The sequence below is a fragment of the Poecilia reticulata genome, linkage group LG20, assembly GCF_000633615.1.
Source record: "Poecilia reticulata strain Guanapo linkage group LG20, Guppy_female_1.0+MT, whole genome shotgun sequence".
Classification (NCBI taxonomy): Eukaryota; Metazoa; Chordata; class Actinopteri; order Cyprinodontiformes; family Poeciliidae; genus Poecilia; species Poecilia reticulata.
This window is the reverse complement of record NC_024350.1, coordinates 15527226-15544472: the sequence shown is the minus strand read 5'-3', so window position 1 is coordinate 15544472 and position 17247 is coordinate 15527226. Positions and strand designations below refer to the sequence as shown.

The 17247-nt window shown below is 39.5% G+C and overlaps 1 protein-coding gene across 3 annotated transcripts; it reads right to left on the bottom strand.

Annotated features, from left to right (window-relative positions):
• Positions 1-1499: 1499 nt before the first annotated feature.
• Positions 1500-17020, bottom strand: vill (villin-like). Of its 3 annotated transcripts, XM_008396206.1 has the most exons (20): positions 16865-17020; positions 14601-14639; positions 9276-9359; positions 9097-9171; positions 8784-8983; positions 8354-8462; positions 7982-8092; positions 7674-7879; positions 7482-7560; positions 7286-7384; positions 7017-7170; positions 6440-6540; positions 6197-6334; positions 5933-6091; positions 5565-5744; positions 5296-5441; positions 5025-5169; positions 4733-4921; positions 2829-3089; positions 1500-1868 (listed from the first exon to the last, which is right to left on the bottom strand). In XM_008396206.1, exons 3-20 carry the CDS (start codon positions 9345-9347, stop codon positions 1755-1757), a joined length of 2538 nt encoding a protein of 845 aa, XP_008394428.1. In that variant the 5' UTR covers positions 9348-9359; positions 14601-14639; positions 16865-17020; the 3' UTR covers positions 1500-1754. The 3 variants fall into 3 exon arrangements, with proteins under 3 accessions (XP_008394428.1, XP_008394430.1, XP_008394427.1); XM_008396208.1 differs by lacking the exon at positions 14601-14639; XM_008396205.2 differs by lacking the exon at positions 16865-17020 and having other exon boundaries at positions 14601-16708.
• Positions 17021-17247: the final 227 nt, after the last annotated feature.

Below are 17247 nucleotides of genomic sequence, written 5' to 3'. Positions count from 1 at the left end.
TGGGCTGGTTACTGGTATCAAGTAACACCAAAGTGTTCAAAGGTCACGGAATGAAAATTATGGACAATTTCCTGAGATGCCACACCATATGGATCTGGTCCAGGTCCTTGACCTGTTGCCTTTCACTGTACTAAGCTGTCTGAACAAACTTTACTACACTTTTTCCACTCTGATAAAAAAAACAGAAACTTGTTGAAAATGTTTTAAAAAAAAAAGTTACAAAAAAGGACTAGGATGTAGTAGCTACATGGCATGGTTTTAAAACAACGGCTGGCAGGCTACGAGCCGTTATGATCCGTTGATGTTGGGACTTTTAGTTTAACTTATGTTTCTGTTTTTAACATCTCTTATTTCTCTATAGCAGTGTTTCTCAACCCTGGTCCTCACCGCCCCCCTGTCCTGCATGTTTTAGGTGTTTCCCTTCTGCCACACACCTGAATTGTATCTCTGGGTGATTCTGCAGTACTTGATTTTCATGCAATCATTTGAATCAGCTGTTCTGGAATACAGGCACATCTAAAACATGCAGAGCAGGGGGGCGGTGAGGACCAGGGTTGAGAAACACTGCTCTATAGCTTACCAAAAACAATCCAAAGCTTTGCTTTTGTTTTGGATTTGTTTCCGCAAATTAGCATTTATTTCTCTTTATTGTCTATATTGAGGTTCAGGTTTCTTTCCTCCTTTTTTTTTTCATGTGCCATCACCCTCTCCTCTGCACAGCTGATCCTATACCTCATCTCTCCCATGCCTGTGTTTTCCCTCCAGTTGTTCATCTTTTGATTTATCCTTCTGTATTAATATTCTTTGTTTCCCTGTTAGTTGGATTCTCACATGTTCTGAATCCACTAGTTCTTTCAGTAAGGCTTTTGTATTTCTTTCATTAAACATTGCCATCATATTGCTGTCTTGCCTGCATTTTGGTCCGACCCTGGATATCAGGCAAGCAGTATTTTTTTAAGGAAGGCCGATAGCCGTTACACGTGGGTTTCAAGTGTTACTTTATGAGCAGAATGGCAAAAGGGTGCAATAATATATGTATTAGGGACTTAAAAACTGCTAACTTTATACATTTTTGTTGTATTTATTTGAAATGTTATTGTGGTGCGACACTATCATACCATTCCATGCCTTGTCTGTTATTTTACTTTCTTAAATAGTAATAATCTTATCTTTTTAGAGAGTTTATATGCCTTTGTTCACTTTTTCTCAAGCCAAAGTCTTGTACCGTAGATAAGACTGTCTTATAATTTACATTTTACAGAGACATCATGACTAGATCGTACAGAATTACAATGAATGAAACCAAACTTAATGTCCTGTATTGCAATTGTCAATGTCAATGCTTGTTTTAGTGGCAACTCTGTGCCTCCAACGTGTTAGCATTTGCACTAGTTCACGAATAAAAGCAGCTTTACTCTCTTATTGGTGGTTTTCTCTTTATTTGTTACATTTTTGATTAATGGTAAGAACAAAGAAAACTATTAGGTGATCGGCTTGAATACATTTGAACGCTTTTATAAGAAGAGCACATTTATTAAATAACAAAAAGTCAATCAGTTTATAAGCAGATTTTTTCTTCATGAGTCATCTGAGCTTGCTAAATGGTTGAAAACATTTAAGTGAATAAGTTATTCGAATAAATCGCTGCTGCTTCGGTCAACAATGGCAACAAACCGTCGTTAGCTTGGATTTCTCGGTATCTTGGACGGACCGGTCTGACGCCGCTTCTGTGTAATCCAGAAGATAAATCCTTCCTAGAAGAGTCCTGCCTTTTTCTTCAGCTCGATCTGACGCCATTGGGGCATACCCAGAAACTCAGACCGACTGACACCGAGCAGGTTCTCAAAGTCCTCGTCAGACAGGTAATCCTGCAGCCAGGAGAAAAGTTAGGACACAGTTAGGCTGCCCCCTACTGGTCACAATGTGTTATTACAATAGTCAAGGTTTATTTAGAACATTTACAACAACCTCAGCTGAATAAAGTATGTCGCAATAATTACATCACAGGTAGATGTGATAAAATTAGAAATAACATTTGATAGAAACGGGATGAATAGGATTAACAACAAAGAAAAACAACCAACCATCCTCACCTGGTTAAAAAAAGACATGTCTTTCTATTATTATCAGATATTATTTTTCAGGGTTTTTACACAAGCTTCCTTTGTTGTTAAAATATGTAACAATTTTTGATTTTCTATGTATCTCATCTGATATTTTCTTTTCTTAACGCTTAACGATAACTTTTACAAAACATATAAATTAGTGAAATATTTAAATTACAACCACTTCTGGGTTGGTGTTTTTTGAGTGAGGTGTGTAGGGTAAGGCAGGTAAAAAATAAAAAATAAAAAAAAATCTCCAAAGCTTGTTATTATAGCACTGACAACATGAAATGTTGCTACTTTAGCAGGAACACCAATAAATGTAGCTGTCATTGTATCTCTTACAGCAGAAATTTGATGAATTCTGTTTCTCTTTAAAAACACAAATGTGCATCTGCAGTAGCTCTATTACGTCTCCTGTAGTGTTATTCTACAGATGACTCATAGCTGCAGTCTTTGTTCCTAGCACAGCAGATCCATGCTGACACTCCCATGCACACAGTGCACAAACATGCTGTGCAAAAATTACAAACACATGTACGTAACCTGTACCTGACTTTTGTGATTTTAAACAACATTTTAACTTCATGTGTTCTATCAACACCCCAGTGTGTTCTTGAGATAATATCTGACTTTCTCACCAATTCATTCATAGTCAAACCTTTACCCAAGTGTAAATTTTAACAATAAATATCATGTTTTGTTATTTTTCTCCAAACCCACCTCTCGCTGGCTGGGGTCCACTCCCTCTGGAAGCTCACTGGCGGGTACATTAATGAGCAGCTTAGAGTCCACAGACATCCCACTACTTCCAGCTGGGGAGTAGGTGCCTCTGAACGGGCTGGTGGGAGTGGTGGCCTTTGGCGACATCATCCCTCCGTGGGTCCTGTACATTGGGAATGTGCTTGCAGGCCCTCCAGGAGCACTGTAGCCTCCAAAGTCTGTTGCGTCAACGCCTTTATTTAAGCTGCCGGCATTCAGCTCCTTCGAATGAAAACAAAATGAATAAAGATTATACTCGTCGAATAGAGGCATCAAAATCAGATGCTGGATCAGTAATATTAGCACAGGAAGTCAATCGGGATCAAGATTGCGATCAGTCACTACAGTCATCTCAGAGATAGATGCTGCATCATTCAGCTATTTTTTAACATCCTCATAGGAGTTTCCCCCCTGTTGAGAAGATCGGCTTTGATTAAGGAATTAGTCGGCATGCAGAACCCTCCTCATCGCTAAATAAGGCTTCGAGTCATCCATGTAGGAGCAGGTGTGCTTGTCTGCTTTCTGAAATGATTATCTCCCACAAGAATATTTATCCCACTCATCTGAAATCTGGGGATTTTTTTTGCGATCATGCTTGATAATGCCATAGAAATAGTGGATTATTCAATCATGCTTTATTTGCTTATCATTAGTACTTCTATTTAAAAAGGTGCAAAAGCTTGCATACACTCACTGTGGGCATGAATGTAATTAATTTGGGGATTTTAATGATGCATTTGTACACATTTGAACTTATTGTGGATACTTTCCTGCAGGCTGTCATTTATACTGCACACCCCCATTATTACTTAGATGAATGTTCCCATTAGAAGAAGAACTCCCTTCTTTTTATAGTGTTTAAGAAGATCCTGGTGTAAATATTCTTCAACTCTTCTTGTTAGAAACGGTAGAGCTCAGTTTAATAGATTATTTCCCTCACACATAGCCTTCAGCCTTGACTACAAGTCTCCAATAGGAATTAAGGCCATTCTTTATTCAGTCTAAAACTCCTTTTGTTCTTTGTTTGAGATCATTCTCCTAAACTCGTCTTAGATTTGAAAGCTTAATCTTAACTGCTCCAGACGTACTTCTTCTCATGAAGCTTTAAATCTGTCTTGCGAGGCCATACATTTTCCCTACTGGAGGCATCTGGCTCATCCATGTGAACAATTTTAATTAGACTTGAAGATGTTACATTTGACAGGGGCCATTGTCTGGTTCATGGTGATGTCTTATATTGGCTTTGAATTTCCTCCTTGCTGAAATGAGCGATACGGATAAATTTGCCTTGCCTTGGGCTCACGGGACAGTGACACTGGTGTTCAAGCATCTTTCACTGTTGTTCCTGAACATTATACCTAGTTTTCCTACTACCTAAGGGTGACATTCTAAAAGCACAATGATCTCCAAATAACGCATGAAAAGTGGTTTTTGAAGGATTTAATTAATCTTCCTCAATGGTCCTTCAAAAGCCCAACTTCAACATTATTGAAAATAGGTGAACTATGTTTGAAAACTGGGTCCATGCCATGTTTATGCCAAGCAGACTGGTCAAAAATTTAGTCAGAAATGCCAGATGCTTGTCAAAGTTGACAAAAATGTTGTAATCAATATTCAGCTTTCTAATGGACAGTTAATAATACAGTGGAGGGAGGGAGTGTTTGCACATGTTTGAGCTTGTACGGTTTTACTTTAGTGATTGGAAAAAATAGATAAATTCAAACGCATATGTTCATATTTATTAAAAAGATCCTTTCAAATGCATCATTAAAAGCCCACAATGGGTCTGAAATTCATTCAGACAAAAAAGTCTGCGGCACATTTCCGACCGCCGTTGGAGCTGAGTGACCTCCAGGTAAACCTACACTCCACTTGAAAGGATCCCACGCGTTAAACCAGCCAGTGAAGGTGAGCGGCTCATTCCCCTGCTTCACAAAGATGATGGGCGCGTCAGGGTCGCGGCCTGCTGGATGCATCTTCAGGTACTCGCGTGCGCTGTTCCAAGACTCTTTGGTCTCAGTCTCATTGGCAAACTTTCCAACCCACAAGAAAATCTGAAGAGACGCAAACAAAGAGGACGTGAGACGGAGAGGCTAAGCGCAGAACTTCACAGTGCACGTTCGATGGCGTGCGTCAGCATGAACTACGCCCTCTGACCTCCTCCCAGGTGTCCAGGAGCATCACGTCCTCCTCGTCCAGATCACTCTGGTCAAAGTCGTAGACCTCGGTTATCCTGAACCGACCCGTCTGGTTCGAGCACTCAAACAGACGGGGGGAGTGAAGTGGATCCTCTCGCTCCAGTCTATACGTAGCAAGAGTTGATTAAATGACATTTTTACCAAACGTAATACATAACTTATTGTTTTGAGAGGAGAAAAAAACGCAAGGCGTCTCAAATCCTGTAATTAAATGCTTTGTCTTAGTTGACCTCTTGTCGCTGGCGTAGGGGGCCTTTCCCCCGAGAGCAATCCAGAACTCAGCTGGCTCCTGGCCCTCCATCACCACCTCCTTATACTGCCTAAACAGGCGGTCAGACATTTCCGTGGCCATCATCCTCTCATCTCCGCTGCAGCCCTACCGACGTGCGCAATTTACACAAATATGAGAGCACACGTCGAGCAAAATGCGGGGTCCTTACTTTAAACAACATGTCATAATTGTAAAGCTTGCTTTGCAGCTTCAGAATGGGATCCGTACCTTTCCATACCACAGGTAGCATTTCTGAGGGGTCCTCAGCAAGAACACGTCGTTGCTGTTTAGACACGAGGCCCTTGCTGGAACTTCAATGGCCTTTGTGTTCAGCTCAGAGGTTCCTCTAACCTGGAAGAGGCTGGCAGTGGTGTTAGGGCTGACTGCTCCAGCCCGACCTGTTCCTCCCTGCAAAAACACACGTTACTATTATTGCACTTGTACACCAATGTTTTTTTCTATTATTGTTATTTGAAATCCACAGTTTGGAATAATGCATAATAACATAACCCAGCTTCAAACCTCTCCACAACTTTCTGCTTGACTTGTCAATGTTACTGGTCTTAATTTGGTATAAAGCAGTGTACAAATCGCACCTCAAAGATGATGAGTTTTCCTTTGAAGATAGCCAGGAAGTGGCGAGGCTCCTTTCCCATCACCACTCGGACCTGGACAGGGGCTCCGTTGTACATGTTGTCAACGGTGACCGCCTGGTAGGCGCAGGCTGTGATCTCGTCTCTGGTGGCATGGCGACCCTGATGCAAAAGATTTAAGGAAATAAATCAGCACAAAGAGCGGGTTTGTAGGTTTGTTTGTACGATAGGAATAAAGACTTCATATTGTTTTCTGATGAAACTGACCTGCCACATGTAGAGTATGTACTGCTCTCTGTTCGACACGCGGTATGTGTACAGCACCAAGTAGCAGTCGCCTCCATAAAACTGCCCGTGCATATTTGACTGGACCTCAGCCAGTTCCAAATTCTCAATGCGCCACACCTGAAAGGGAGAAAATAACTCTTTAGATTTTAGTTCTTCCTTATGGCAGTCATTGTAGGACTTGTAATGGTTTTATATTTTTACACCAAAGTGTGTACTTTGTACCTTCACTTCTCCTGAGCCATCATCAACCAAGTGGTGCTTTGCTGCCATGTCAGGGTGAGCGTGGAGCTCCATCACGTCAAACTTTACCTGCTCAACCTTGGCTGTACGATAACCCAAATGATGTGTTAATAAATGAACTCAACTAGGAAAATTATTATCTGGAATAAAATGAAAAATGAATCAAGATTGTACACACAAGCAGGTGTCCTGAAAGTGCTGATTGATTTAAGGATGTCATGAACTCACTGATGTTATGTCAAGCTACAAAACTATTTTGGCCTGTCTTTCAGAGAATTAAAATAGCTAACGTCCTTTAAGTAATATTTCAGTGATATCTATGTATCAGAGTATGTTCCTATGATTTGTGGGGACCCACTATGTCCTCTTCTCGTCTTTTATTTCTCTGCTCTCATCACCTCTTTTATCTTTTATTTTTCCATTTTCTATTTTACAAATTGCGTCAGGAAAACATTTGCTTTTTATAGGTTTTTTTTTTAACTAAGTGAAAAAATAAATCTCTCTGGCTTCCATTCTTAATGTAAGAGCATTCGTTATGAATGGTTGTTGGTGATATTACCTATCTTTCCAACAGTGTGGGTGTTGCCCAGTCCGGTAATTTGCCCTTTTTCCCTCCAGTTTTTGAACAAGTGCTTAAACATGGCTGACTCTCCTCCCTCACTCATCACCTCCACACTGGTGCTGGACTGATAGTTTTTGGTTTTAATGTAGTCCTGGTGAGAAAGACAATGCAGACGTCTCAATTACAGCGATGGATGGAAAAGACAAATAAAAATGAAGACAGAGACACAATTCAGATTTAGCCTTGAATCATCTTTAGTTTCATACCAGCGCTCTCTTCATAGCTTCTCGACGTTCATCCTTTGAGGCCTTTTTGCCCTTCCAGACCATCACATTAGAGCCGCAGTTGTCCAAAATATAACAGTCCTGACACCAGTGACAAACAAATAATGACATGTAAAATGTCCTATTTTTCCAACAAACTTTTTCAGAAGAAAAATTCAGGAGGGTTAAATGTAGTTACAGCGGAGCGGAGCAGATCTTGTGTCAGAGGCTGTACAGCCACTTCTTGGATCACTACGTTCCCAGTGCTGTCATACACACTGTTGACAGAAGACAGGAGAAGAGCATGGAAATATGAAATACAATTCTCCGAAATAACATCACAGTCATGATGCATCAGTGGAGCAAAAATATCAAACATTTGTGATCTTACTGGTAGAGTCGGACGCTGTTGTTCTGCTCCTGGTCATGTTTGTCATCAGAAACGGCCTTCTTCAGCTGGCTGGGTCTTTTGCCGAGCACGTCGGCCATCATTTGTACCAGCTCTGGTGTGTCCTTCTCACGTGCTCCCTCCACGACAACGACGTCGGCCCGACCTCCACGCTCCCTGTCCCGGATGTCCTGAGCCAGCAGCACCGCCTGCAAACGCAGTGGAATAGAATAGAATAGAATAGAATAGAATAGAATAGAATAGAATAGAATAGAATAGAATAGCTGCTTTAAGTGCACTTCTGCTCATACCTTGAGCTTTTCCCTCCTGTTGCATTCAGGGCCGTCCCACTGTATGATGGTTTTCCCAAGGTCCAGAATAAACACATCTCCATTGTTAAAGCTGTTCCAGGACACCTCAACCTGCAAACCAAAACGGAGTTTTGAATGAATTTAAATGGAAATACGCAACATCTGTGTGACTGCAGTTGTACAATACCACACAATCGCAGCTTTGCTCAGTTTATTAACGCCTCCAGTGACAGCTACAACAACAAATCTACTATAATTTGTCAAACAGGAGCATCAACATGGCTTTGGTGTGACTGTGCGAAGCAGCAGTGGGAGGTACAACATATACTGTAGTAATGCCTTTCATATACACAATTATTCTTCTTTACAAACCTCTGCGGCTGACACGTGCTTCCTCCCTTTGACGTGCAGCAGCCGTACGATGTTGTAGACGTTTGTGTCGACATGGTTAAAGCCTGACGCCAGGCCACCCTTCTTGTAGCTGCGGAGAGATTAGTGACCAAAGTTCAATTGTAATAAAACAAACCTGAAGCTGTGTTTGTTGAAAAGACACAAAGTTTTTTTTGACTGATTTGTTTTGTTTTTTGTTCTTCTTTACTACCATAAAAGAAAAAAATCTGAGAGAATGAACTGAATTTTTCTGAGCTAATTCTCAAAACAGAAAAACATAAACATTTCAGACAAAGTGATTAGCAGTATAAATCGTGTTTTAGGGAGATCGTAACACAGTGAAGTGCGTGTGACCTTTTGGGTTTATTATAGTCCGCCCTGAACACCCAGGCAAGTGGACTTTATAACTTACATCAGGCCGGTTTTAAAGTAGCTCCTGAACTTGGGTGACTCGAAGCCCTGAACCTCCCTGTACTGCACTGGACTCCCACCCAGATACTCGTCCAGCTGGGTGACGTAGAGGGCTGCAGATCCCTGCTCATCCTGGGAGGAGGACTTTCCTATCCAATAGTGGATGTCGATCGACTCTCCCACACCTTTATTCTTGCTTATCTGGTTTGTAGGTGGGAATTGATAAAGGCGCACGGGTGAATGATTTACATTTGTACACGTAACCTTATCGGTGCCGAGTCTCATTAAATTAAATCAACCGGTGCCGTACTCACATTCAGAATAATGTAACAGTCGCCCTCAAAGAAGTTACCGAAGGTCTTGGTTGGAACCGGAGCCATCCGCATTTTCTGTGTAAAGAAAACAACAACAACGCTCTGACCCAAGGAAGCAACACTTGGTCTTGCAATATTTTGTGAAATGCACCAGAAAATGCTTTTTAGAGTTGCCTTACATTGATGGTCCATATCTGCAGGCCTGGCTTCCGGTTGATGTTGGCAAACATATCTCTGTCCTTGCTGTTCATCTTTGCAGTGAACTAAAACAGCAGAAGAGAAAAAAAGTTACTTTCCAAAGTATTTTTTTACTTATGAAAGAGACTTTGAGGAAGTTACTGACAATAATGACAAGGAATCTCACAGGAGGTTATTTTTGAATAAACAATGAGTATCAGAATAACTGTATTGTTGTAAACTTAATTTAAATTAAACTACGACAATCGCTCGAGTACACCAATAAATGTCTTCATTTGGAAAGAATTGTAAGGTTACAACTTTTGTGCTTCTTTGTAAACTTTAATGTGAGATAAATATGATATAACACAGTATTAAAAGTTGAAAATATATATCAACTTGAAACTTGATATAGAAACCCCTCAAATAGAACCTGTCTGACAACATGAAGTAGGCTGAAAGATCTAAATAAATTTAAGTCAAAACTACCCACATCTGTCATTCTGAAATGGGTTAAAAAGTAATTTCCAGGACTTTTGGGTTCTAGTGAACCACAGCGAGAGTCGCTATGAACAGAAACTCTCCAGGAGATCGCAAAATAACCCAAAACCACCTCCATGTTGCTGCAGACCTAGTTTGCTTCAGCAAAAGGTCAGTGCTCACGACTCAACAAATGAATCACAACCAGAAGTGACCTGAAAGCAATGCTCTGTTTCTCCTTGGTGCAAATACTGAGGTTGGTGTGTCTCTCCACAGTTTTCAATGTTGGGTTGAAGAGCTGTCTTTTTCCCTGCGTGCCATCAAACATGCAAATGGTGGGCGTCCAAGGTAATGCTGAGCCACGAGTCAATGCTGAAGTGCGAAGTGTTCAGGGGAGAAACCAACAATGACACCCCAGTTAAACTCCATCAAATTCTGATAAAGATTCAAAATGGATCTACGGTGCATGTCATCGGCTTCTCCGTCTCAACCCATAAAATGTCAGTGAACACAATCACTTCAAATGTCATATCATACCTTATATCCATTAATGATATCCACACAAGACCCTTGTAAAATCATATTGCTATAAACTTCTCAAATAGTTGATGTTAGCCAGTTGGATCACCTTCTGACTGTAGAATGACCCAAACCCTTCTGAAACATCAAGATTTATGTTGACATGAATGCGCCGCACAGCTCTGCCAGCTGCACATTCAGGATACAAATTTCTCATCAGATCACATCCCAAAAATTCTCTGTTGGATTGAAACTTAATGACTGTGGAAATCATTGAAGTACAGCAATCTTATTCTGACGTTTAGGAAACCAGCTATGGCTGATGCAAAAGTTGAAATGTTACATTTTGCTGCTGGGTAGACATGGTCAGTAACAGCAGCACATAATTAGGGTGTGGCATTTGAATGATGAGCAAAAGGGGAAAAGGTTGTGCCACAGAGAGATATATCTCTCCAGATCATTACACATAAACCAGATTATATTGATATATGGCAGGATAGATCCACGTTTTCTTGATTGCTACACTAAATTCTGATGTGAATGTTGCAACTGAAGTCAAGCCAAATTTTTGCAATTTATCACAGTTGAGTTTTGTTGGACTTTGTTGAAATTGAAGCGTCCATTTCCTGCTTTTGGCTAAAAGGAGCGGTACCCATTGTGGTTCTCTCCTGCTGTAGTCCATCTGCTTCAATATTCTCTGTACTTTCAAAGATTTTATTCTGATTACCTTGGTTGTAACGAGTGATTATCAGAGCTGCTGACACCTTTCTGTCATATTGAACCAGTCTGCCGTTTTGTTTAACTTTTTTTTCCCAGACCATTCTTTGTAAACCTAAGAAATGGTTGCATGTGGTCGGCAGCAAGCATGCCACCTTCAAATTACAGTAAATATCTTTTCTTCATCATTCTGAATGACAGGTCATATGACATCTGTCATATGGCAAACATCAGTAAGATGAAATAAATGTTTGTCTAGCTTCTCTGTAAAAAAAAAAAAAAAAAAATTAAATGGGTGCAATATGATAAAAGCTATGAAACATTCACATATTGAAACAAACAATGGGGAAAAACTCAGTGAGTCATAACTCATTTTAAATACTCACAGGGCAAAACTTCTATCACACTTTTTCAAGATTTATATTCTTCATCATTTCAGTGGAGAAAGATGTTTTTAAAATATTTAGAAGATATTTTTGAAAGATTACGTAACTGACAGGCAGCTGTGGCTACACTAATGAGCGTCAGTCTGGAGTCAAAGCAGCGTACAAGTCCTGCAATCAGCTGTGCTTTAACAGCCGCTTTGCTGAGATATCAGAAACAACAGCGACGATAAGCAAACACTGAACACAGGCGTACAGCTGTCACCCTGCATGACTCAGTGGGGTGTCGTGCTACTCTCAATGGATGATGAGTTAAGAGCAGAATCGGTTTTTTGTCTGATTGTCATGTGTCTAAAAGGGCTTTGGGATCATTTAGTCCTCAGATACAGTGGCTTTGAAACAGCTTTAATACCCCATTTCAGGTTTTGTCACGTGACAGCAAACTTCAGTACATTTTACTTAAATCTTATGCAAGGAACCAACTGAAGGTTCTCTGTAAATGTGAAGTAGAAGGAAAAGAAGATTTCCTTATTTCTTTTTACAAATAAAAATCTGAAAATGTTAGAGAAATTGTTTGACAAAAAGGATCAGCAAAGACAGAAATCACAAGAGAGTTGGAGTCTTTAAATCTGCTTACTAGCAGCAAAGAGAAGTGCAATGAGGACACAAGTCGTTAACTATGGACACTTCTACTAAAACTGTTCAAACCATTTTGATTATATACACTGTCTATCGGTGCAGCCGTAGATATCTTGTAGATTTGTAAAACCACCGGCAGGAAATCAGCTAATTTCTGCAAGTGGGCAAGAATAATCTTCAAATGTCAATTCTTTTCTACAAATAGGTCATTGTCTAAAATATACAATATGACAAGTGGCAACAAATTAATAAAAGGTAAAACAAACATTAGTAAATATAATTTAAAAGTAAAGTGTAAAATGACGATAATAAAACAAACCTTTTTATTAATTCTAATACAGCCAGCTGCTTTCAGAAGTCACCTCATTAATAATAGAGTACAGCTGTGTATAATTTAATCTCAGAATAAATACAGCTGTTCTGTTAAGAGAGCATTGATGATTAAACAGCATCATAAAATCCAAAGAACACATCAGACAGCACAGGGTGAAAACATCAATCAGAGAATCAGAGGTTACTCTGGATGAGCTGCAGAGATGCTCCGCTAAAAACAGAGAATTTGGTGTCTGCACAACTCAAAAGACTTTCAGCTGTGCAAGGTTTTTAACCAGTAGTAGTATTTAAAGCTTCTACATTAATGCTTGTTGTAACACAGAGAATCTGAAAAACTTTAATGGATAGGAGACATTTTGAAAGACACTGTGTGCACACATCATCTTGAATTATACCTCTGATTGTGTCTCCAATGTTTTGCACACCTGATTGCTAAAGTGAGATAGATCAGGGCAGCTGTACTCCACCAGAATCTTAATCAAACATACCATTAATATTAACAGGGTTCTGCTATTGGCTGACCTGATAGTGAGGCGATTGTGCTCGGGTTTGGCTCAGGCTGGAGAAATGCTTGGGAATGTAGCATTCCCAAGCATTTTCCAAGCAATGGAAAATGCATTTTCCAAGCAATACATTGCAGAGACAGAGTCTACATCTTTTTAACGTAAACTCTGTTGGAAGTGACTTGCTGTTACGCGAGACTCCGTCTCTGTGGTGATGTGCCCTTTCACACTGAGTTCAACTGGTGTGCTGCTGATCCCTCAGGGTTGGGTTTTCAGCAAACACGTGAACATTTATCTGTAGTTTATGACATCAGACTGGCTCCTTCCCCCCCAAAAATGGAAATGATAGTACAAAGTATGAAGGCATAGTTCAAAAAGTACCTGATATCGTACAAAAATACAACCATGATGTTAACCATAAACCACAGATTTATTGTCTTCATATCAACTTGCAGCATGAGTCTGCAGCCTTTATTACTCTTAAGGAGTTTATTTGAAGGATACGGGCCTCTAATAGAATGTGCTGTGATGGTGTGCAGGGGTGAATGAAAAAAAAGCCGAATCATGCCAAGTGAATGAGGTCTGGAACTACTCCTAATGTCCTTAAACTTTTCTTTTTGCATTCCTTCAACGTCATCCAGGCTTCCTGTTTAGGTTTTCTCTGGCTGTTTATTAACTCAAATAAAGTTCCAGTCAATCCGTAGACAGTTTTCAGAGAAAATAGGTCTTTTGCTCTGTAAAGTGGTTACATTTCCACTGTTGCCACATGCTTGCTCCAAAGAATGGGCTGCTGCAAAGTCAATGACTGAATGCAATTAGCCAGGCTTTCTTTAAGTATGGGAACAGAAACGGAAATTGACTGCATTGTGTTAGAGCTAGGATTCAATGTGACTGTAAATAACTGCATTAGTCGTTTGGTATTTGATTAGATGAATTTAAATATGTATATATAAACTGGATATGAGTTGGACATGTTTGTCTTGTAAACTGCCTTGACAAGGCATTAGTTGTCTGTTGCCAGCATTTGAATAAACATGAATTAAATTAGCAAGCAGCAATAGCTTTCATTGAATGCAAATTGCACAAGTAAAACTAAAATGTGTTGGTTGCACAATACACTAAATAATAGTAGAGGTATTACATAAAATAAGGTCATATGAAGCAGATCTAAAATTAAGAAATGGGACAAATGCAAGTCATAAATAAAGAACTGACACACTAGCAATAGGATTTACAGCTCATGTGAACATCTGTTAGTTTACATATAATTCTACATTTGACTGATGCCTGCAAGAAGAAGTAAACAATAATTCCTATTCTCTCTATTATTTGATTAGTTGGATTCTATTGACCTGTTGTGGAAGACTTTTGTTAAAGCTAATTCCTGTTGTGAAAATCCATTTTGCTCGAGCATCATGGAAGAAAAAGCAAATAACGGACTGAAAGAGAAGAGCAGCGCGGCATCAGGTAAGACTGGTTTCCAGTCAATTAGCAGCTGCTGTCTTTTCACTCAGCCTTGCACAATGAGCTCTGTCAATGCCACGCATTAAACGCATCCCCATTTTTATGTCTCCAAATCAAGCAAATCAAATGTATAATTTTAATGACAAGACTTTAAAATAATAATAAAACTATCTAGTTTCTGTGATTTTAAAGTGTATTTTTTTTGTCAAACTGAAGTAAATCATAAAAACAAACAAATACAAATATGTACAAACAGGTGGTAAACTTGAAACATAGGAATTGTTCTTACCTTGTGATCTGCTAGATGTGGCGATTACCTCAATGTCTCCTATTCAAAACAGATTTGTGAATTTGGTTATGTATTAATAATCTACCGCTGGGCTTTCCTTCCACCAGTGTGTGTGAAGCAGAGAGGGTTTGATGTATTTGTGTCCACACCCAGGTTTAACCACACCTGCAATTTCCTGTCATGATATTTACATTGTGACAACGTTAAATGCACCTACTCTCACCACCTCCTACACACAAGAGACGACAATAAAGAGGAGCAGGAGGAGGAGGACATTCTGGCCTGATGTTTGCCATTTTGTGGCTTGATGATGATAATTTATAGTTCGCTAGTGGACGAAAGTTCAGAAAACTGTTTTTCTACTGAGTTGGACTCAAACTCCTGCTTTTGCTTTAAGAATGTTTTATGAGTTGGGTTAATGTTTAACAGCAGCTCTCAGCTACACGGGGGAAATTACAGGGGCTATGAAGCTTATTATTGCACAAGTGTTACACCTCCAAGGCAGTGAAATCAGACTGTTATTCCTTGAGAGTCTCAAGGAGCTATTAAAAGGCATAATCAAAGAATTAAAGGTTCTTTGAGGCACTTGAGAAGTAATTTCAGATTTCTTGAAAAACGTATGGTCCTTGTAAAGCAATGGTGGATTTTGATATGGGCAATATGGTTTCCACGTAGGGTCCAATACTATCAGGGGGTTATCCAAAGCTTTGTCAGGCTGTCCAAAAATAAGTCTTCTATTTTGATTAGTAGGTCTAGTAAATGAATAGTCCACATCCTCTCTGCCTTACATGCATAGTGGTGATAGGCTTGAGGCTAAGAGAGAATTTTTGAACCGTGAAAAGATGCTGGTTGAATCTGGTTACAGAGTTTCATCATCAACAGAAAAACGAGTCTTGTGCTGACATGGACTGAGAGGAAGAAGTATGTTTTCTAAAAGTGAGAAAAGCAATCACACTTTGCAAACAAACTTAGGGACAAAGACTATGGACTTTTTGGAGACACGTCTTGTTATCCAATAAGATAAAATATAAGTGCTTGGACAACAACCGATGTTATATTAGAAGGAAAAGCTGGAGGCTTGTGAGCCTAAAAACAAAATGTCAACTATGAAGCATGGGGGTGATAACATTGTATTGTGGGGGAGTTTGAACTGGTGCACTAAACAGAACTGATGTCATGATGAAGAAAGAACATGACTGAAGCAACGTGAAGGGAATGTAAAGTTTGGGCCCAAGTGGACCATCCAAGTAGAAAAAGACCCTACACATAATGCCAAATTAGTCATAAAGTGGTTTTAAAGGGCAACAAAGTCAATGTGTTGGAGAGGCCATAAAAATAATTTATTGAGATCTCAAAGAAAATCTGGGCAGTGCTGAAAAGTTTGCAATGCGGCAGGAACGTTGGTTCTGTCAGGAGAAATGGATTAAAATTTTAGCAAGCAACTGCGATTGAAGAAAGTGTATGTATAGTTCTAAATTTTGAAGAAAGTAATATAAATATAATTGTTCTCTTTGTTCTGATAGACAGTAAACAGGAATTGTTTTTAGTAATCCAAACTGAGCTAGAACAGAAAAAGTTTAGTCCGATTTAATATCAGTGAGTGAGAAAAAGTTTAAAGGTTATATGCCTGTCTATACTGCTGTTATAAACATTAAAATTTCTACTTTGTCTACATTTGGTGCAGGTGGAGAAGCAAGCCCTGGATGCCAGTTGTGCAGAAACCACCAGTGTGTTCTAGTAGGGAAAATTCATGCAAATTGGTGTTTATGTTCATGTGCAAAGCATGAGGCTTATTCACACTCTGCATCCAAACGTATTTGCACAATCTTTGAGATAACAGAGTGAAACACTTTGCAAAGAGCAAATGTTAGTCCGTTGCCAAACGATAACTTTAAAGTATTGTTACAGAAGCTTAACGGTTCATCTTAAACTTCAAGAAATGTCTGCTGCTACGTGCAGTTTATTTAACCTTGCAAATGCAGGCCACTTCAACATGTGAAAAGCAAAAGCTCTTTAATTCCACTCATGGATCAGCTTTGCCTATTTTCAAAGTATGTGAACAATCAGTCAGGTTCAGCTATCGAAGATGAATCATAGATTAGACTTCCGTACGCTTTCTTGTAGATATATATCTACAGCATTTATTTTTTAATGAAATAGGATCATGTTGATAACACAGTCCCTTACAGGGAATCCAAAGAGTTCACTGTTACATAACTAATCTGTTGTTGTTATCAACTTGATCTCAATAAAGTTGCACTTACCCTCAGTGGTGGCACCTCATTTCTTCATTCACTCTTGAACTCCATTCAAAAGCTAACATCAGTTGCACTTGGTGAACTTTGGCCCTTTCATATCTGAAGGGAAAAGTTGAAGGTTAGAAGGAAACACCGACAACAGGAATGCTCCAGGCTTGAACAATAAGCCGTGTAATGCTTAATCCACCAGTGCAATTCAGCAACGTAAGCGGAAGGCAAAGGTCCACATCTTGACTTGGTTGCACATTAACTAGTTTATAATGGTGCAATTAATGCACCTGCATGAGACTGAACCCTGCAGACAACGCAGCTCAGCAGGATCCTGCTGAAAGATTAGTTTATACCATACCATACCAACTTTATTTATAAAGCACTTTAAAACAACCATG